The 22,093-nt window shown below is 34.2% G+C and overlaps 1 protein-coding gene across 1 annotated transcript in view; it reads left to right on the forward strand.

Moving 5' to 3' along the window:
* Positions 1 to 22,093, forward strand: part of SPATA17 (spermatogenesis associated 17) — a 97,094-nt gene that overhangs the window by 34,486 nt on the left and 40,515 nt on the right. The window contains exon 6 of the mRNA XM_065631009.1: positions 7,889 to 8,012. Coding sequence (XP_065487081.1) covers positions 7,889 to 8,012 — 124 coding nt within the window. The remainder of the gene's footprint in view (positions 1 to 7,888; positions 8,013 to 22,093) is intronic.

The following is a 22,093-nucleotide window of genomic DNA, read 5'->3' on the forward strand; positions in this document are numbered from 1 at the left end:
GCAAAAGGTTTACAGCCTCATCTTACAAACTAATTTGATCTTTCAGCTGCGTGGCACCCAAAATAATGCAGAACTCATTAGCCTGCTTCTTCTTGGTGGCGAGAGGCCTCACCACCACCTAGCATAGTTCTTGGCTACTCAAGAAGAGATCTGGTACTCAGAGCAGAAAATTATGTGCTTGTGCATATACAACAGAACCTAATGTTGGAAGAACTCTTTAGGTGTGAATAGTTGGATGCCTAAATATATGGTTAAATGTAGTCTGGTTTATATGGTAGAAACCAAATTTCAGAGAATAGACTTTAATTCTGAGTGTAATATCTTGCATGCCGCACTAAAAAATGCCTGATTTTTTGGGGATGTTGATTACTTCAAAGTTTTCAAGACAGTGAGAGATAAGGTTTCCTAGCACTTCTGAAAACTGAGATCTACTTGATAATGTCAGTTTGGTAATTAGCCACTGTTGTGAAATCACATACAAATAGCACTGCAGTATTTATAAATGCATCACATCTCTCTCAAAATAATTGCATTTGCCACATTAAAAATATACTAATTTGCTATGTCTTTCATAGTGTTTTATGCTTCATTAAAAATGACATCATAGGTGCTCAAGTGGTAGCACTGTTCCATGAATATGGAATTGAGAAAACCATCAGGTACCGTGACAATCGCTATAAAGTTCTGAGATTTGGCATTACTGCTTTGCTATATGTAATGGGTCAATACATAAAAGCTCTCCCTGCCTTGCCATTGTAAAACCCGTTTAATGTGAACAAAGCGTACCATTTTATTTGCAAACATATGCAGACTTTTATATGAAGGTAAGTCAAAAATATGAGTCAGGCAGTAGACCTCAGTCAGATTGTTTCATAATACCCTGAGAGGGAAAATCAACTTAGCTGATGACCTTTAGAAGTTAAAACATCATGTTTGCTTTCTAAATCACATAATGTTGAATATTGTAAATGTTGCCAAGTACCATATATTAAAGTAAAAGGAATACAGAAATGTCTACATTGTCCTGCACTGCAGCAGAGAGATAACAGTTAGCTTAACTGTGGCAAAACATAGCAGTGTGCTTTCGTCTAGTTATTACAGTGCAGATGGTAGCAGATATAGTCTTCTGGGAATTGCAGTGCCAAAAGATAATGGATACTTTCGCATGACATTCACTAGAAAACTTTGAATGGTGTTTGGCGGTTATTAGACATCCTATTTTATATGTTGCTGGAAAAATTAAGAACATGACTGCTCTCTTAGCAGATTAGCACTGTGGTAGAAATGCCCACTGCTGTTAAACTGCTATCAGAATCACTTGTGTTAAGGCTCTGTTATTCATTCTGGGCCAGATCAGCTTTGTTACCACCAAATACTAATTTCGCTGTTTAAGGTAATCAGTTAGGCTGATTTTCCATGAAGGAGTCAACAGCAAACAGACATGGAGTGAAAATATTTTTCCTGTTATGGTTAGCTTTATTAATATAGACCTGAGCACAAATAAAGTTGAACCAGAGTATTTGGATCCAGTTCCTCAGTCAACAGAAACTTCAGTGTCGTAGTTACTCTTACGCCACATCCATAATGGGTGGGGTTTACAGTTTAATTAAATCAAAATACTTATGCTAACAAAATATCATCATTTAAATTGGACCTTTACAAAAATGACTTTTAACTTCACAGCATTTTCTGCCGCCAATGAGTTTGAAGTAAATTCAGCTCAAGGATTTATACACATACGGGAAGAACATTTGGACCAATAAGTTTGCATGTTTCCAGAAAATTGAATAATTTTAAAAGATATATTACTAGAAAAGTAGGTTTTAAAAAGATATGAGGAAAAATTCTATATCAGTTGTTATCGAAACCTTAATTAGAACATTCTGTAAAATGGATGAGGGAAAATGCTCCCTTTTTTAAACTTATTCTGCAATCAGTATTTTGAAAAGCTATTTCACTCTCTTGAGTAACTGCGCAGCAGTGGAAATTGGAAGGATAAGAAGGATACATCAGTCTGTTCTTTCCTATCGTCTGGTACACGTTGTGTCCTGATCTTCTGATCTGCACAAGGTGTTCATTCGCAGTACGCCCTTCACCACAATGTTCATCGCGTTTCCTACGTAGTATATTGATCACATTGTGGACGTTGACAGTTAAACTGGTATGTCACTTAATTCCATTGACAGTGTACACTATGTAGTTAAGGAAAACCAGACAGAATATACTCTACTATGCACAAATTATAATGAGATTTTAAGGTGTAATTAATTTATTTCTGTAAAATTAATAATAAGAGAAACTATAGGGTGGTTTTGCATGCCTACACTTTAGCTTTATTAATTTTTTTTCATCCTAAGAATTCATATTACTTTCCTGTTCACTGTACTGCAATGACAGAGCAGTACCATTCCTCCAGATTTTAAAGATTAAGTCGTCAAGTAGATTGAGATTAACATTAGAATTAGTAATAATTTTGGACACTCATTTGTGATAGGTCTCCTAGGCAGTGTGATACCTCATACCACAAATAACTGACTGCCTCTTTGAGCATGTCTTTCACTTCAACTTGAGATCAAATATTTTGGTCACGGGATTCTGTCAGAATACACACGGGAGCATACATCATAGCAAAGAGGAGTAAGGAGGTTACAGAGTTGCTCTGTTGTGCTCATTAAGTTTGAACAGCCTCATTTAAAAAATCAGAAAAATGTTGAGGATTATCAAGCCATCTGATAGTGCATAGCTAACATACATAGGTAGTATGTGTGTTCTGTTAGAACATTGCATTTAAAGTACAGAGGTCTCTAAAATATTTTTATGTCCTAGGCTTGTCTATACATATATTTCATTTTTTCCTAAATATAATAGATTAAGTCAAATGATATTATCATGACAGGTCGTATTCCATTCTCACCTACACCAATGTAATGTGAAATCAAGTGGCGTGGAGTGGTGTACCAAACGTATTGTCCCACTAATTTCATCTTCACTTCCGTATTCCGTATGTGAGCAGAGAGGATGATATATAGTCAGGAAGGTAAAATCAATTTAGGTTATCTCCTTTTATGATAAGGTTGCTTACTGCCTATGTTGCAGGAATTTTATGATTTGGGGTCTGAACTATTTAATCTCACAATAACTTCATACTCTTTCTGAGTACTCTAGGCAACTATACTACTTATTGATTTTCTCAGATGCCCTTTACTTCAGTTAATATTATAATTTTATGGTTTTCTGGTCAAAGGACCACAGAATGCCAGTGAAAATGCAAACGAAATGCAATAGTTTGATAAAGTTCAATAAATGTAGGTCAGTGTGAATTTGCAAAATGATGCAGTTCTATGCAGAATTATTAAAATCTGTATATTGCTGAAATCATCACTTGAAGACCTTTCCAAAAGTGCCAGGAATGATATTATACGTGTGTTTTTAACCTTTATACAGACAGCAGGAGCACTGTCAACTGAATTTGCATCTCATAGCTGGAACCAACACCACTGCCTACTGCATAATGAAGTATCAGAATAACAATAAGTTACCTTGTCATACGAAAATGTTTCATTTTCAAACTATATAAAGAAAATAATTTTATCATTAACAAATCAATAGCTACCTCACAGATTTGTTACAAGATCATTTTTAATTGTGTGCTTTGAGCACATACATTGATAATCCTATGCCTATTTGTTTCCCTATCACAAGGAAAATGCACTTGTATTCGCTTTTTTTTAACAAAAGAATGCATATATTCACTTTTTAAAACAAAATAATGCATCCTAAACTTGTGCTAATGAACATTTATATTCTTCTGATTTGTTGAACAATTTTCAGACCATGATAAGACATTACACTTGTCAAAACTTACACGTTTCCTCTACAAAGATATTCCATAAAAATCTGTGTGGGAGAAACTGTGATTGGACTAAGTTTATATGAGAAGCCAGGTTTGTAGGAACATGCTGTAGATGCTGTTAATATACTGAGATATGTTTTAAGATAATGAAAAAGTGATGTGCTAAAAAATTACCCCCTTTTTCAGTTGTGACAGTTTAATAAGCAGTACTATTGCAACTATGAGCCATGCAACAGACAGACCATTTATAAAAGTAGAACAATATTAGTAATTAACCTAAAACTTATTTTGCATTTGCAGAACTCTTTTTCTCCCTCAAAATTTGTTGAAGCTTTTAAAACACAGGCCATACAATTTGCCCATATTCAGTTCTCCCACTTTACACTGAACCATGACAGGTTCATCCTGAAGCGTATTGGGTCCAGAGTCATGTGTCATGGCTGATATTCATAATACCACATAGTCCCAAGCAAAGACTCTGTACTATTGCTCAAAAAACTTAAGCTATACATGAACAAAGAGAAGGCTGGCAGTAAGTGCAAGAGTTTAATCCAAAGATCATTTCATTTCAACAAATTTTCAATTGACTTAGTGGAATTTGGCTTTAATTTCTCTGGGCAGCCACACATATATGAGGTCATGAGCATGAAACTTCTCAATAAATAGATTTACATGTAAGCTATCTAGAAGTTTAACTCTATTTGGAAGCCTAAGTTTAAGTCTTTAGCATCAGTTATGCTTACACACATTTTTCTGTGTGGTAGCAGTGAAACTCCCTGCACAGCATTTAATGTGTGCGTATTAATCTGCTAATGTATGAAATAGTATATTCATATTCAGCTACTTGTAGATTCTGTGCTTTTGTTGCTCCTATTCAAATTCTTGGAAGTATGGTAAAAAAAGGATGAAAGTTTCAGGTTCAAATAGTTTAGAATTAATCTATCTTTATGCTAAAAACATCTATGCTTTCCAGTCAAGCAGTGTTTGGACTACTACATACCCTTTACTTTGTACTGCCTCTCAGGAGAGGATCATCTTGGGAGCTGTTGTCCCCGAGACAGAATTGTCTGCATATTCTGTACAACTGTACAGGGCAGTGTAATGCGTGATGGAAATATTTTAGCACAACGGACAAGATGTATGGGCTGCAAAAGTATGCTGAAAATTATTTGTAACTGCTTAAAAACCCTCAAACTTTAAATGGATTATGGTTCAAGATAAATGAGGATGTGTGACAATCAGGAAAGATCATGATGATTTGGATGATAGTACTGTCTAAAAAGACCATGAATTGCATTGAATTTCAACAAGTATTTTAGACTTCAATTAATTTCAGCGAATTATGATTATTAAGCAGTCGTTCAAAGCAATCCTGTATATTCAGATTAATGACAATGGGAAACATTTTGCACCCCATTATAATTACATCTGTTATACAAATTCATATTTTTATCATTATTTGGGGGTTTTCATCACCAATTGTATTCTAAATAACAAAGCTTCTATATCCACTGTTGGAAAGAAGTACATGACTATATAAGAACATGAATAAACTGTAGTAATGTGTTGACAGACATTTCATCAGTTACAGATAGTGGTACTAAAGCTGAATAGAGGACTCTGCAATCAAAAAGGATCAAGAAATAGTATTAGATATGGAAAACATGGATCATACAATCTGATATTGAAATTAAAGTGCCATAGAACAAAAGAACAATGTTGGTACTATATTCATTTTCTATTTATCCATTTATTTATGATCGATATAGAACAAAGAGTTTCCAAGTATAAATGCCTGTGTACCTACATGCAGTGACTCTGAAATCTGTACCTTAAGGACAAAGAAAGGTCGACAATCTCTCCAACTCCTAGTTCTTTGTCAAAAATGGACACAGTTAATGAGGTTTGTTTGGTACAGCACAAATTCTCAGACACAGATAGAGATCCTTTCAATGGAAACAAATTTGTTTGGCTTTACCAGGTTACTTAGCGATTAATAATAGCCTTGAGATGCAGGTCAGAAAGGTCATCGTCCCCGCTTGCCAACACAATCTAAAATGTGCAGCTAGTCCAGCTCTGCAGGCTTTGAGGCCCCGAAACGCTATGCATAAAGTAAAACAGGCTATTTTCCAACTTCTTTTTTCATATTAATAAGCAATTTTCAAGAGAAGGGTGGCAAAATGGGGGCCATGCCACTCTAAGTAATTCATTTATTTTGCAATTTAATCTTATGTTGGAAAAAAATTACACTGCTGCAAAAGCATAGCATGGTGATTTTTAAACGTCAGTGTGCTTCATAAGTAACCTTGTATGAAATATTGTATTAGCAGCCTTTAACAGTAAACTGCAACAAAAAGTATTTCCAGAGATTGAAACAGACCCATACATCTTTTCCGATCTTCAATTTATTTCCTTTTCATTCTAATATTTTCTTTTTCATTTGAAATAAAACATGTTTAATTACTTAATATTTTACTTATTTTAGTTGATAAAAACTTGAAAGATAGCATGAAATAAATGGAAGTTCTACTTGTATTTTAGGATGTGATCTCATAGTGCTTGTATTTATAAAGCAATTATTGCTTTCACATATTTTGATGAACTTATTTAACATGATAATAATTAAAATATAAACAATAAGTCTGAGCCACAATCTTAAAAACACTTTCAGGAGCAGTATGACTTTCCCATGGGATTATTCATATCAGTGAATTTATTCATGTGCATATTTTGACAGGATTTGACCCTTGTCCTAGAGTGTCTTATTTGGTACTCTTTGAAATGACTGAGACAATAAATGTGGACCTCCCTAAATAATCTGTTTTGCTGGAATAATTTCATTATCTAGATATGTTAATAATATATTTTTCTTTGCTTTTTATTTTACTGTACACACATGCTTAAAAAATAATGACTAGAATTTACTCACTTAATTACCTTTTAAACAATCTAAATGCTTGACTGATTATGCTTGGTGTCTTTGGCACACAGGTTAATTTGAACTAGCCATTTCTTAATAACAAAAATAATGAATGTTAATCAAACTAACCTTTTTTTAACTAGTTCAAAAATTCCAAATATATGTACTGTACACAATAGCATGGGATTTTGTTTCTTATAGAACATTAATTCACTCCACTGTTTGCATAATTTATGGCAAGTCTGGCTCTATGAAAAAAAGACATTGACGAGAAAATCTGCACGCATTTTCTGTTAAAGTTTCCCGCTAAACTCTCAGTTAAAATAGCAAGTTTTCTCCATTCTTTGAGAACTGGTATTAGGTACAGTTCCTTACTTCTTTTATGATGAAAGAATTTTCTACAACCAATTGAATACACAGGCCCACCCACTTAGATAACACTGTGTGTTTGCTAACACACATATTTTGCAAACACCTGTGCAAGAAGGCTCATGTTATGGAAACTCCTCTTGAGGACATTACACACAGAAAAGGTTTACATCCAGTTCTTCTCTATGCTTGCATTCTCAACCTTACAAAAGACTCAAGGATCTAGGAGTGAATGTCAACTTTTATCCTGTGTCTACTGTCCTCTCTCATTCCATAAGGTCTCACCTGTTTGCAGATCAGGAGGTGTTGCAAGGCTCTACCTGAAGCATAAGCGAACAATTTTTATTTTGAAACAATTTGAAGGAAAACCACTAAATTATAACAACTTCTGCTTAGAGAAATTCAAACCAAAATGACTCTTAAAGGCAGAAAAAGGACATCTATGAATGCTATTTTATCAAACTCTAAAAATACGTAGGTTGACATTCAACAAAAGAGTGAGAAATATGAACTAATATACTATTAATAGTTTTTATAATTTTAATCCTATTTCTTCACAGTTATATCCATGTAGAATCCTGTTGTGGTGGAACTGAACGAACCATTATTTTCCCTTCCAGCGGTGTCAGGATACTGCTAATATGTAATGGTAGAACATTGTGAATCCATGAAAGGGTTAAAGTAAAATAAAACAGTAGCACATCTTTTATTGTAATAATATAATTAACAGACTTATTTTATTACAGGAATGAACTCCAACAGTACACAGAAATGAAGGAAAATGAAGAAAAAAGGAAAGACCTAGAAAAGAAAGAAAAGGAAAAGCAATACCAAGCCCGAAAGATGCATTACCTCCTTAGCACTGAGCAGGTTGGTGGACCTGTCCCTGACAGCTCATGCAAACCACTTGGGCCCCCAGCCTGACAGAGATAAACTAGCAGGCTGAATGGGACATGACTTGTTGAAAAGATATCACAAAGACACTACTTCGAGTTCAATTTAGTGCTTTTCTATAGGCAAGAGCAGGTACCATGACTATTCCGTGACAGCAGCTTCATAGAGGCAGCATCAGCACTGCTGGCAGAAAGAGTCCAAGTCAGCAGTTTGATCTGCCACTGTGATAACACAACACGAAGGGCATAACCTCGCTTTAAAAACTCATTTTGACTGGCTTATTGTTGTGTTGTTGCACTTGTCAAGAGCTAACAAGTTATTAAGCTGAGAAGGGATTTCATTTTTTTTTCCTTTTTTTAATTGAGCTAATGCTTGGATTGGTGCTGTGTTCTGCTTGTTTTTAGGATAGATTTTAAATGCAGGTTTTCATCTAAAGAACTGCCTGAATCAGCTTATTTAGTATGGTTGTTTTCAAATAGAAATGCCTCATAAATTTTAAATATTTACTGAATAATTTGTTTTGTATTGATAAAAGTGCTATTTTTTTCAAGTTTTCTTATGCAAGCTGCTTTAAAGACAGGTGAATATGGCAGTAGATACACAAAACTGATATGATTCGTAAAGCTTGTGAGTTTGCCTTTTTTTATTCCCCGTTTGTGAACTTTTGTAAAAAAAAAATATTTTGTGTCCGTAAGTGTTTGGTGACTGGTTATTCTTCATATGAATAAGGAATTAATGTGCAATCAGGGTATGCTAGTATGAATTAAGTATCTGCTTTTCATAAGATGTTAATTATACTCTGTGTGTAAGAACTGCAAATCTTAAAGAATGTGGGAAAAATACCATGACACTTAGTGTCAGAATGTTTAATCTTTCCCTCTGTTTGGGAATCATTTGTGATCTATCCAATAAATAGAAATATAGTTTAATTAACTGGATATCAGTTATGAAAACTCAATTTGTAAACCGAATTTAAGTATTTTTATTTGAAAAAAAAAAGGCGTACTAAAATATTAGTAAAAAATAGCATAAAAAGTTTTCTGAGTGGCTTTTAGACAGGGGAGCAAGTTAATAACTGAAATCATCTCACAATAATTGATTTGTCTAGATGTAGGTCTAAAATATTAAGAATAATCTGTGCAGCATTTTTACATTGTTTTAAACGGTAGAAAATTGGGAATTCTTGTTTCAAACAGAACTATTTATGTAAACAAATGCATGAAAATTACTATGTTTACCTGGAATACAAAAATCGGTTGGTTAGAGACATTGAGTGAGCTGTGGTCTAAAAAGATTTTAGTAAACTTAGTTCACTTCTGATGATACTGGCCTAGCAAGCTGTAACACATTTTTAAGGAACAGCAGATAATGCCTGATTTCAACTATCTACACGGACTGCTGGTAGGGAGCAGCAATAACTATTATGTTCTGATGAATTTGGGTTTCTAGTTTTACATAATTAGAATTTAGCTAGTGGTGTTTTGCAAAACAAAAATACGCTAAGTTTTGCTTGCTGAGATGGCCTGTAAATACTGGGACTCGGAGCCAACAGAATTTTCCCTTTATCACAGAACTGTGCTCTAAGAACCATCTTCTTTTGCAGGTAGTATTTAGAAACATGAGTGAGTGTAAACCAATACATCACCTAAAGACAACCTGAAAACCAGCAAAGATATATATGAACTGCCTATTGCAATCAAAGCCTGTATTCCACAATTGCATATAGTTACAGAATTTGATATTATATCTTGCTAGGATACAGGGCAAGTTACTTCAGTAGAGAATTTATGAGCTGGATGCTCTATGTCAGAAGTTTTACTTTCTGTATGCCCGGTCTTCTGATTTGACTACAGCCGTGTCTTGCTGTCTTCCAAGGGCAGTTAATTGGATTACTGGGCAAGGTCCGTTAATGTCTTGGTAGAACCAGGCAGTAAAAATCAACACTTCTGAGTGAGTTAAGGAAAAAATATCATTTGTAAGTAGAGGGCATAGCAAATGAAAAGAAGAGGTTGATGAGCTGGATTTATTGTAAAGTCATTTATTAATTAAAGCCCAATAAGTTGTAGAGATGATCTGCTAAAGTTTGCTACAATCTTTTCTCCTTCCTGCCGTGCGTAACGAGGTGCAGTGGTGGAGCTGAGACACCTTGTACATCAAGGCTGCAAAGGTACAGGCAGATTACATGGACAGTGTTACAAAATCTGTATTTGTAATAATTGTTTCAAATAGATCCTATAATTTCGAATCCTTTTGTTTTACTACAGGCAAAAAGGGTGAGAAAAAGGGTGTTTCCTTATTGACAGAAAAGAACTAAGGAGTTGTTGCTTCTCAGTTTTAGTAAAGAAAGACATGTCCAGTTCCATTCTCCATTACCTACAAGCTAAAGCCCAGAAACTCATCTCAGAAGTGTGTTACAGGTTAAACAGGGAGATGATCAAACATTGTAGCACTGCATAATGTAGCAGATGATACAGTGATCCTTTCTGGCCTTGAAGTGTATGAATCCCTTATTGACTGCAGAATTTGCTTGCCTTATTCCACAGATTATATACAAGATTGTGCCCATTCCTAATTGCTAATTTACATTTCAAAAAGTAATACTTAAGCATGCAAGTGTCATGAATGTACGGGAATGGCTACCATGTATGTAATAGCATGGTCTATGATGAAGTCACTATGTTTTGTCTTTTTCATGAATTAACTTGCTATTCAAGCATTTATTTTTTCCATAAACCTTTACCTTTATAAAGAAAAAAAAAAGAGGAAGAAATGGATATCCAACTCTGAATTAGTATGCATTATTTGTTGTTACTGGTACCAGGTATATACACATAGCCTTATACAGACAGATGTGAGCTTGCTTTGATTACTTTCCAAGCCAATCTGGAGCTATAACATGGGGCTGAACCCAAACTAATTAGCCCTGTTGAGAGCCACGGTATATTAGCTCAAGAATTAATGCAGTTACACAGCTTCTGGTCAGCTCAAAATATGGGCAGAATAAGCATGTGCATGCTTTAAACTCAGGAACAGGGAGTTTGATCTGCCTACAAAATATTATACAGGTATAACTTGGTTTGTCTGCAGTTTTCCACCTTGCTGAGGGGAGGAAACTGACACTGAGGGAAATCATTGGATGATATAAAATGTATGGTATTATACTATAATTTACAATTTTCCTATATTTTTTGCAAACAGTTGACTGAGTGTATTTTGCTGTAGAAGCTTACCCAAATACGACTATTTCCCATTGCTACTTGTAGAAATACATTGCATTTACACAAACTTTTTAATCCACATAAGAACTAAGTTGTTCATTTGAATAAAATAATATTAGTATTCTAGCAAAGAAGTTTAAAGAAAAGAAACTGAAACAAGTTAGTGTATTTACATAATCAATAATTACTAACAGTAGTAATGTTAATTTGCTGGTTTTAATAACATATTAATAATGTATATTAATAATCTAATTATTGACTTGCTGTGAAAGTACAATGTTATTCCTCCTGCCAATTTCAAAACACAGTTTTTTGCTTTACTAAAAAACAGCTACATCTTTTTTTCTGTAGTACCTGTAATATCCATGTAACACAAAGGTAACCCTGGTTTTAGGCATAAGAGTGGGATTTAAAAATAAGGGTTTTTTCATTTTATTTAAATTAAGTTAGTTACCGAATAACATCTCGACAAATAAAGCATGAACTCTAAAACTTCCTGGTTATAAAGTACTGAGCTTTTAATCAACTTGCTATATATGCCAGTCATATCAATAACTAGTCAAGCAACATCTTACACACATGATCTTCTTTTGTTTGAAGGAAATTTCTCCTACATGATTTCCATAATTGTGAAAAAAACCCAACAGTCAAGTCCGTGCCCTTCTTATTACACGAATTATGTTGTCTGCTCCACCTACTGGTTGCTTGGTGCAAGAGATTGCATTGAAAAATATAGCAAAAAAATAAATCTGTGAGGTGGCAACTGTGGGACTTCAAAACTAAATTCTGTTTTAAGAAGAAAACTCTATATTTCAGATTTTAAAAATTATATATGTATATATAACACATTGTTTTCCTTCTCTGTTTTTACCTTAACAGTCTGATAAATTCTGACTTCATGATGAACGTGATAAAAATTGCAGTACATATTTAACATAGCTTTACCTTTGTTAAGAATATTTATTGGTAGCACAATAGAAATAACAGTACAGATGTATGTTTTTCATTATTTTTATCCTTTTTGTCAAGAACTGCATTGTAAGTTCTTATTAAGGCAAATTTTTTCTTACTAGTCCATAATCACAGGATGCTATTTCCACTACAGTGGTAATGATCCTTTTGTTAGCTGCTTTTAATAAACAAACTACTTATTAAATATGATTTTCTATTACAAACACATTTACCTATGTAGATGATCCTTCCATAACCCTGTAGTTCCTCTTTCTGTATTAACAAAACTCACAATAATTGAATAGGTTTTTACTTCTGCTCTTTGTCATATTAGCAAGGTTGACATTCGTAGAAAGTGCCGTACTTTGCAAAGTGCTGACAAACTGCTTTTAAAGTCAATGGAACACAGAATTGCTGAACACATTGATGGCACTTTGTAGAGGTGGATATAAAGAGCCCACATTTGTTGGAATATGTGGTTGCATGATTCCTGTCATTGGTATTTCCAGCCTTCCAACAAATTTTGGAGTTGGTCTTTGTCTTACAATGATGATTAGAACCAGGTGTATACCAGACTAAATGCAAAGATTCAGTATCACGCTTGAATGCAGACCCATACTGTCTGTTGTTTAAGTATTAATAATAGGTTTAAGTAATAATATTACAACTTCGTTGTACAAGGTACAAAATCTATGACATATCTTTTAGTCACCGCCACTAACAAGACATGAATTATCTCTTTGAATTGCAGTAGTTTCTTCACTTTTCAGTGCCTGCTTGGGTGTGTCACTTTCTCTCTGTTGAGTCAAGGGTAATGTGTTTAGAAATGTGGCTTGGTATTTGCCTATATTTATTCCCGTTGAATTAATGCATTGAAAAGGATTACTTGTACGGATATAATAACTGGTGCTATAAAATAAGGAAGTACTTTTACATAGTCTTGACTGGGACAACCCTTTCCAGGCAGACATAAACATGTGAGAGAATAACTCTTGAATGATTTAGCACTGTAGAAAACAATTAAAAACAAAACAAAACAAACAAATAAAATCCCACAACAAACTTCAGTAATAATAATGTCCTGTGCGGAGGAAGGCAATGTTAGCATCAAGTGAGTAACAGTGAAAAGTTCTAATTTCAGCAATGAGAACTGAGTTTTTCCATTCTTTCTCTGTGTAACAACCTACTCTATAAGCAAATTTCTGTGGACTCTGGATTAGGGCTTTTGTGTATAAAGGTAGCAAAAACATGCCCCAATGTTACTTTTCAGCTTTTGCTTTTCAGACTAGTTTTGTTTTGGTTTTTTGTTATTATTGTAAAACTCATATCTTTTTTATAAATTCTATCAGTCATTATTTCATGTTTGTCAGTGCATAGAGTAAAATATTTAAAATTCAAATTCAATTCAATGCTAAAGTATTTTTTATTACATTTTTCCTGTCAACAGAGATGGCAATTCATAAACATTACACTGACTGTGTGTGCCCCCTTTTTACACTACTGGAAATCAGGAGTTAATTCTATTGAAGTTACTGCACTTCCATCAGGTGTAAATGTTCTAAGTGAGGAAGAAAAAAACCCACAAAATCTTTCCTGGAGCAGACTAATGAATATTCAGAAGACACAACTGATTAATATGCTTCTAACCTAATGTGCTGTCCTGTAAGAACTTGAAAAATAATTGGTCTAAAATGACACTGTTTGACACCCACTCTGTCTCTGGACACCTGGCAGTTTTATTCTTATAAAGGTGAGGACTCAGTGGATAAAGCTCTGGCCTTTGATCTTCAGATCCACAGTTTAAGAGACAAGGCTGCAAGTTTGGTCATTTGAGCTTAGTCCCGAGTGAACAGTCCACATCACAAAATGATTATACATAATTTGTTACTATTGGCAGTGTCTGTTCAGGAAAGGCCAAGGACTAGCATGAAGAATGAATTAGCTCTTACCTTTTACATTTTATTTCCTTACTCTTTACTGTTGTAATTTTATTATCCTGTCTCTAAAACATTCAGGGGATGAAATTATCGTTCATTATAAGTACTCATACTTCCTGAAGATGAACTAAAATGGTTAATTTTTTTTTAATGTAGGCGCCCCAATCACTGAACATCCCCACCTACCCATGGGTGTTTAATATCCACTCATCACTTCTCTGTCAAGAAGTCAGGTATTTCTGAGTACTTTCCGAAGCTTGTACCATAAAAAAAATCTCATTTAAATCAAAGAGGAGAGAGTGAGCTTTCCTGGCTCTCAGGCAGGCTTGCAGCTACATTTAAATAGCATTAGTATATAAAGCACTTCCTTCTTACAATATTTGTGACAGGTATGTTTGATCAGAAAGCTTTCTTTGTGTATTCACTTTCACAGTGGAAGCCAGATGTACCAGTCTATTCACAGGTATTCACTATAGTGAAACCATCCACTCTTGTGCCTCACAGGGCACTACACACACAATCTCATTTCACTTGAAAGGAATCTCCACTAATGTTGCTTGATGTTTCTGTCTAAAAGAAGTACAAAGTAAGGCAAAATGCAAGCAGCCAGTAACTGAGATGTTTGTGGCTCTGGAAGACATTGTACCTCAACAAAGAGAAATGTTTGTCTAGAATGTTAGTTCCACTCTATTTGGATTCCAAAAATGACCTTTAAGTGCATGCACAATCAAAAATTTTAGTTCTCCTAGAATCTGAGTCCAACTTTTGCCCTTTGGGATCACTCATACTTGGAACACTTAGGACTTTAATTCTGCTACTCAACACAGTATCATGGTGATGTAAAAAGAAGGCAAGTGCTGGAAGCCAATGTATACCTCCAGAATCTATCTCGTGCTCACTCTGCCAAAACCATTTAGTGACATATTTTACAACTTCCATAGATTTTCTAATTTTGCTCCTCTCCTTTTCAATCAATTTTTCTTTTCCTCTAAGAAGATGTCTGTTTTTCTAGAGAGGGCAAGTACAATAAAAATCAAAACCAAGACGGCAAGCATGGTGATCTTCATGGCCAGAAAAGGGTAACTCCATAGGTTAGGGAGCAGTGGGAAAAGGATATGCTGACACCATAACCTGCCTCCTATAAGAAATAACTGGCTATGCCCCATTTCAGTTGTATTTCTCCCCAGTGTCAGTGAAAAGTACTTCCTTCCCATTCACTCTTCTCATTAGTCTCAATCTAGCACAAGTGGTAAGTGAAAGTGCTTCCAACAGAAATCAGTAATTTCTCCCTTTGCCACACTTCCCAGAAAACAAAATATTTGTGTCCTGTTTTTTTAAAGACTGTGAGTGAACTAGCTTAAAAATAAAACAAATTTAATAATTTTAAGCATGTTCTGTGACAGTATTGCAAACTCTATTTTTCCTAAAGGCTGCTTACTACAAAATCATTTCAGTTTGTTTGATAACTTGATACCTGTGCAAAGAAATGAGAAAGAGTTTACACTGAAAAATCATCCGTCATTAGAAAGAGCTTAACAAATGATAGGATGTAAAGTTTGAGTGCTGTCTTGTGACTGATCCTATGCAAGCTTAGTTGTTTAAAGGCATATCCATGTAGACATGGCAATATTTCTCAGAGCTTCTATCTTGTTACTAGCCATGTCACTCATACTAAGCGTATATTAATATAGCATAGTGGCATCTCTGTCTCTACCATATATTACAGCACTTAGCATCTCTGCATCTAGCATTAATCATTTAAAAATCCACTGTCTAGAAGGTTCTCTGTGCTTAAAACATTCTTTTTCAGCACCTGAATTGCATAATCTCTATTTGTGTGGATTTTTTCTAGACAACAAACTTCTTGCTTAACTCCTGTGGGTAGGATTAATGGCAGAGTTTAAAGCACAAGCTGTGTGATCTATCAAAAGTGTACATGCTGAGATCTTAGAAAAACATGACCACATTTTGTGTTTTACTGTCAATTGGGGTGGAAAAAGGGTTGGATTGCTGCAGGGTTAGAAAACTGATGGGAGTGAGTTATATATTGAATGTTGGCTTTGTGTATGATATAGTAAACACATTTATGAAAGAATCTATGCTGAAAAAAAATCACAATGTATTGCAAATATCAATTAAATAGCTCACACACAGAGCCCCATTCACACACACTATCACAGAGTGAAACTCCACTGACATTCCTGAAATCGTTACTGGGATAAATTTGGTTGATGTGTAGTAGTCCAGCTGGTGTTTATACAAGCTTGACGTGATATACGGTCTTGCTCAGGTAATTTTTGAAACTATTATATCAGAAGAAGTGCATGCTAAGTAAGAGATAAGTGCTTAAGAAGAAGGAGGTTAGTAATGGCATGGGAGAAGTCATGAAGATAAAATGCCATACATTTCTCAACAGCAAACCTTCCTGTTGATTAAGAAGTGGCACTGATGGTATCCTTGCTTTAATGAGACTTCAAGATGAGTGATGTACACACCAATTCTTTTGTTTTTTGTTTTTTTTTTTTCTTTTCAGCTCTTAGGCAGTGAATATTATAATGGTACAGCTCTTTCATTGACTTGCACAGTTTATTCAATATTAAATGCTTTTGTTTAGTATCTATTATATACTGTGAATTTGGGAATTGTGTCTGTCCTGCAACAGAAGTGATGAAAACTGCATATCTTCCCCCATCTATTGTTTTCTTTACCTTTATCTTGCGTGTTTCTTTGCTTCCAGTTTTTCTGTTTTAACAACCTTTTAATAAAATCTTCATCTTCTCATTTTTTTTTCTTATTACATCACTCTTTTCTACTCATTTCTGACTACATTTACTAATCTGACTAACATGGCTCTGTTCCCTCTTCTTTATTCTTTCCTGTGTACAATACTATGACCACCAACTAAACCTCCACCTCGTTGTTCATTGGTCTCATTGAAGATTGCTTTGTTAAACATACGACCAGTTTTTGAGTTTTTAGTCATTTTCTAATCCTATAGGTTTACTGCAGCAAATTGTTTAATAAATCTGTCAGAATATATGTCTGTGAGGGAAAATTCACATGTAAGCACAATGCAACTCAAAAGAAACAGTGAAAAGCAATGAAATGTTACATTGTATAGTTGCATATATGCATTTTTGGAGAATTGAATGACTTATTTTGTTAACAAAGGAAATAACTATACGATTTCCATCTCTATCTATCTAACTGTTAAGAAGAGCTTCTCCTATCTTCTGATATGTTGTTGTAAGTAACTCTCAGTGTTACAAATTCAAAGACACTAAATGGTATAATTACAAGGATTTTTCTCGATCCAGTGAGAAAAAGAGTTAATTTTGAGTTGATTTTTTCTTATAAAGCTTATCTTTTCCATTATGACAATGACAGTAGATGGAATTTTAATTTTAAAGATGTAAATAATATGACACATTTAAATAAGGGTTTTAAGGCTCTGAAAACTTCTCACATGCATAAAGAATTTTAGCCTCAAAATAACCTTGTGAAGTAAGAAAATATTGTCTGTGTGTTCATATGCAGTTATTGAGAAATGGAAGAATAAAAGCACCATCAGAAACTGTTCTTCAGACTAAGCTCTTTAATTCCCATTTATACAGGGTGGTTGTAGAAACAGGTTGGTTTTCAGAGATTCCTAGAATTTGTATGTGATCCCATACTCACTGCAGCACTTCTTAAAGAAAAAATGATAAGATTAGTGGAATTTCCCATTCCGGTTTTAAAAATACAGTTGTTAAGAAAGTTAAAATGTATTTATCTGCTTGTTCTGAAATTAGAAGCCAAACAAGAAGTCAGTAGGAGAAGTTTGAATGCTGTCTCTGCTTTGTATCTTCATCATAAGAGTGTTGTTTCCTGTGCCATCGCTCACCCATTCATGTTATTATCCCTGATCTAGTCAAATTGTCAAGTGCCTGTGTAAGAATTAGGTTTGACAGAATGAGCCTCGGTCAGAGAGAGAATCAATGAAAGGTGGAGACATTTTTGGGATGCCTCTGCATTTGCCAGGCTGCTGTGCTTTGGATATTGTGCCACAATGATCCACGCATTGAACTAAGAGTTTGTTTCTCTTTTGTTTTGCTACCTAAATACCCAAGCAGTTGGCACCTGTTTGGAGACTCAATTACAGTTTTCTTTCTTGCAATTGAACTTAGTGCCTGTGCAGGTTTAGAGGTTGATTTTATGGTCTGTGGCCAGGATACTGGACTTGAATGTTTCCTTAACACCTCATCCTAGAGGCCATAAACTTGCAGTCTGGTTTACTTATAAATGTGCATTTAAAACATGATTGCACTTTTATTTTGATATCAAGCAAATATTTCACAGATTAAAAGGACTTTACAATCTGAAGGCAGAATAACAATAATTAATGCTTCCATTACACTGTTTAAACAGAATATATATTAAGAAGAAGACAGGTAATTAATCCCACTTGAAAGAATATACACTACTCATCACTCACTTATGAATTCTTCAGTCTCTGCATAAAAGCATTATCTCAAACAAAGCTAAAATACCTTAGGTACAGTAACAGGCTAGGTCCTCCAATTCTTATTTAGATGAAATTCCTGAGAGTATATTTTTATAAGGATTACAGGATCAGGCCTAAGGATTAGCATTAGCTCAGTGAGAGCCGAACCTACATTTATAAAGCTGGGTGACATTTTTCCTATTGTCAGCCCCAGTAAGGAAATTTTGTCTTGAATTGCAATGTTGAAACACACTATGATATTTTTCCAATGTCTGAATAAAGTTTACACTATATTTCTTAATTGTTAATATAAAAATGTGTTCATATTAGTTTAAAAATCACAGATTACTCCCAGTAGAAAACATTCTAATGTGGCTTAAATATTTCGATGTTTCAAAATTGAATTCATGGACATAGTTTTATCATACTTGTTGCTAGAACAGTATTTACAGAATTTTTATAGATGGCTCTTTCCCCAATAAATTTAATACTGAAGATAGTACCCTTTTATTTTCACAACATGTAGAATATTCTGACAGCCTGCAATAAACCAGTTATTTAGAAATTTTTAAATCCTTTCCTTTTACAGATATGGTTGCAGCATCATTTAAACACTTTTTTTTTTCCTGTGAATCATTAATGTTTTAAGGTATTTCTTTTACCTCCTAGAGAAACTATATCTAGGGATTAACAAGATTGTTCACTGGAATTCATGTGGAAGCATAACTGCAGTAGCTGAGAAATGATCATGTTTCCTTTTAGTTCTCAGCAAGAGTAATTGAATGTTGAATATCTTACTAAACGCTGGACTGTGACAGTGTGTTAACACTCTGACTATCTCCTAACAGCAGGGCAATTATTTGCTGAGTGGGATTTTTATAAATCCCCTGGCAGTAGTATGTCCTGATAATTATGATGAAGTGCACTGGTCAGTGTTGATTCAGCAATCCCATCTCTAGCAAATATTTCATTCACAGCTCTCCTTCATGCTTTTACTTTTATGGCTTTTAAAGATCTCTTGCCTCTCCTCTCAGCTTGCTTAGGTTTTCTACAAATTACAATGGAGTAAAAAAGGATTTTCAAGTTAAGTCCCTATTTTGTTGAAGTCCTTTCCTTCTCATTTAACTCCTTCTTAAAAGACCAGAATGAGAAAGTAGGACTTTATTTAGGTTCTTACTGTGACAATTACTTGCAAAAGCTTCCTCCCTCAAAGCTGTTTTTTTCAAGATTAAATGACTGTTAAAAAAACCCATTTATAATAATGATATATGTTGATTATTTCAGAAATTCGGAGTCAATATGGAGAAGTAATTAAAACAGATCATACCTTTATTATAGTTTATCTAAATTAGAATAAAAAATATTGTAAATATATGAGGATACACTTTCTATTGACTTTATGTTTATCTTTCATCTTCAGCTCAATTTCATTGATTTTTAATTTTGCATGTGCATAATTATTTGCAATGCAGTAGCTACACTGTATCTATTAGGGGATATTTTGTTTGGAATTTTATACGTAGACTTTGCAGCATTTAAAACTGTTCATGTTTTATTATACGACTTGGGATCGATGATCTTTTCTACCTGCACCTTTTTCTTTCCTTTCTTGCTTCCTTCTTTCTATTTCTTTTGCTGCTCCCTTCCTTCATAGTTTAGCTTTCAAGGGGCAAGCTCCTTAATAATTTCTTTATTGTATTCTGGGAAAAAAAAACAGTTAAGTGTCTCTCTACATATAGAAATTAGAAACAGGAAAAGGCAAAAATGGATGTTCTACAGCATAGACTAAATATAGGATTACAGGTGGAAGCAATGCAGAATATATGAAAAAAAAAGAAACAAGCAAACAAACAAAAACCAAACCAAACAAAAACACCCCAAACCACCAACCAACCAAGGAGAAAACAAATATTTTCTTTGCTAATGTTCATTAAGTGAATATTTGTTTTCTTATGATTTTTTTCTTTATATGCCACCATTAATTATAAAGATAAGAAAATGACCATGAGGAAACTAAATGATAGAGAATGATAGAGTGTTAGAAATGCAAAATGATTCAAAATATTAATGTAATGCTAAGGATGACTGGGTAACAAATGGTACATTTGCCAGTATGCTTGACCTGACACAATTAATATTCCAGGTCATGCTTGGGTTTCCATGATGGAAGGTCTGAGGCAGAGAATTCTAGGGGAAAAATATATCTATTGTATAATTCATTTTTCTCTCTCTCTCTTTTATTTTTTTTTTAAATTTTCCCTTACAAATCAGAACCATAGCCTTTAAAAAAAAAATTTAAAAAATCTGTGCTTTCACACCTCATTTGCCATATTCACCACTGGGCCACCATTCACCAGAAGGGCCTGATGCAAGGAGGTCAGTAAGAAGCTATTAGCAGAGTCCTCTCTTGAGATTTCTTTGGTATTAGTGAGGTGGAAGTTAGCATGACAGTACTGCAAATAACTCAGTTGTAGGGTTTTTTAACAGCACAGATTTCCCCATAGAGTTTGTCACTTTAGAAAATTGTTCCTGGAAATAAAGTCCCAGAAAGCTGGCGTTGACAGAGGACCTTCTTAGTTGTGAAGAGCACTGGTACATAAAATGTGTCATTCTCCCTGCAGACAAAAGATACTTTTTGTAACTTACAATATTTTGGAGAGTAACACATTTTCTTGTGGACTAAAGGTAGGGAAAATATTGGAATCAAAGTATGATGTAATATTTCAGACAAATACTCTTCTGCCACTGAAAAAGCAGCATTAACTACAATGGTTTTGTAGTTGAGAGAATATTGTATTAAAGTAAGCAAATGATGAAGTAATGCTTTTAACACATTATACTGGTCTCAAAAAGATATGCAAATGTATTGAATACCAAAGACTTTGATCCTTCAGATTCTTAGATTTCTGCAGGCTACCAGCTCCTTGCAGAGGGTAGATGGAACAGGGCATCCATCAGTGCACAGCACTTGTGCAAGAAATTACAAAAAGAAGACTCTGATTTGAAGAGATATTTAAAAGGGAATGGAAGAAATTTTGCCAGAGATTGGTCTGAAGTTGAAAGTAGAATCAAACTCATCCCCTTGTCTCTCCACCAAACTTTACCAATTTTAAGTCTAGGCCTAAAACCTTACCACAAACCTTGGGGAATTTAGAATAAATTAGCATTAATTTTATCTAGATACTAAGTCTGCTGATTGCTCTGCTGTCTGTCTGAATACTTGAACACATATAATTAAAATATACAGTAATTAACAAGGATTGCTTGAAAAATTATTATTTAAAAATGCACTTCATAATCAATTTTGACCTAGATCTTAAAGAGTTTCAAGTGTAGAAGAAGTAACAACTTTTAAAGTGTCCAACTGGCCTCACTGAAGCTCCAAATCCATTTTCATAGTTGGTACACTATCTGTATGTTTAACCTGACATCGTGTCAAAAAATAATAACAAAAGTGGCTCTTTCTTA

Source organism: Caloenas nicobarica, chromosome 3 (genome assembly GCF_036013445.1).
Source record: "Caloenas nicobarica isolate bCalNic1 chromosome 3, bCalNic1.hap1, whole genome shotgun sequence".
Taxonomy (NCBI): domain Eukaryota; kingdom Metazoa; phylum Chordata; class Aves; order Columbiformes; family Columbidae; genus Caloenas; species Caloenas nicobarica.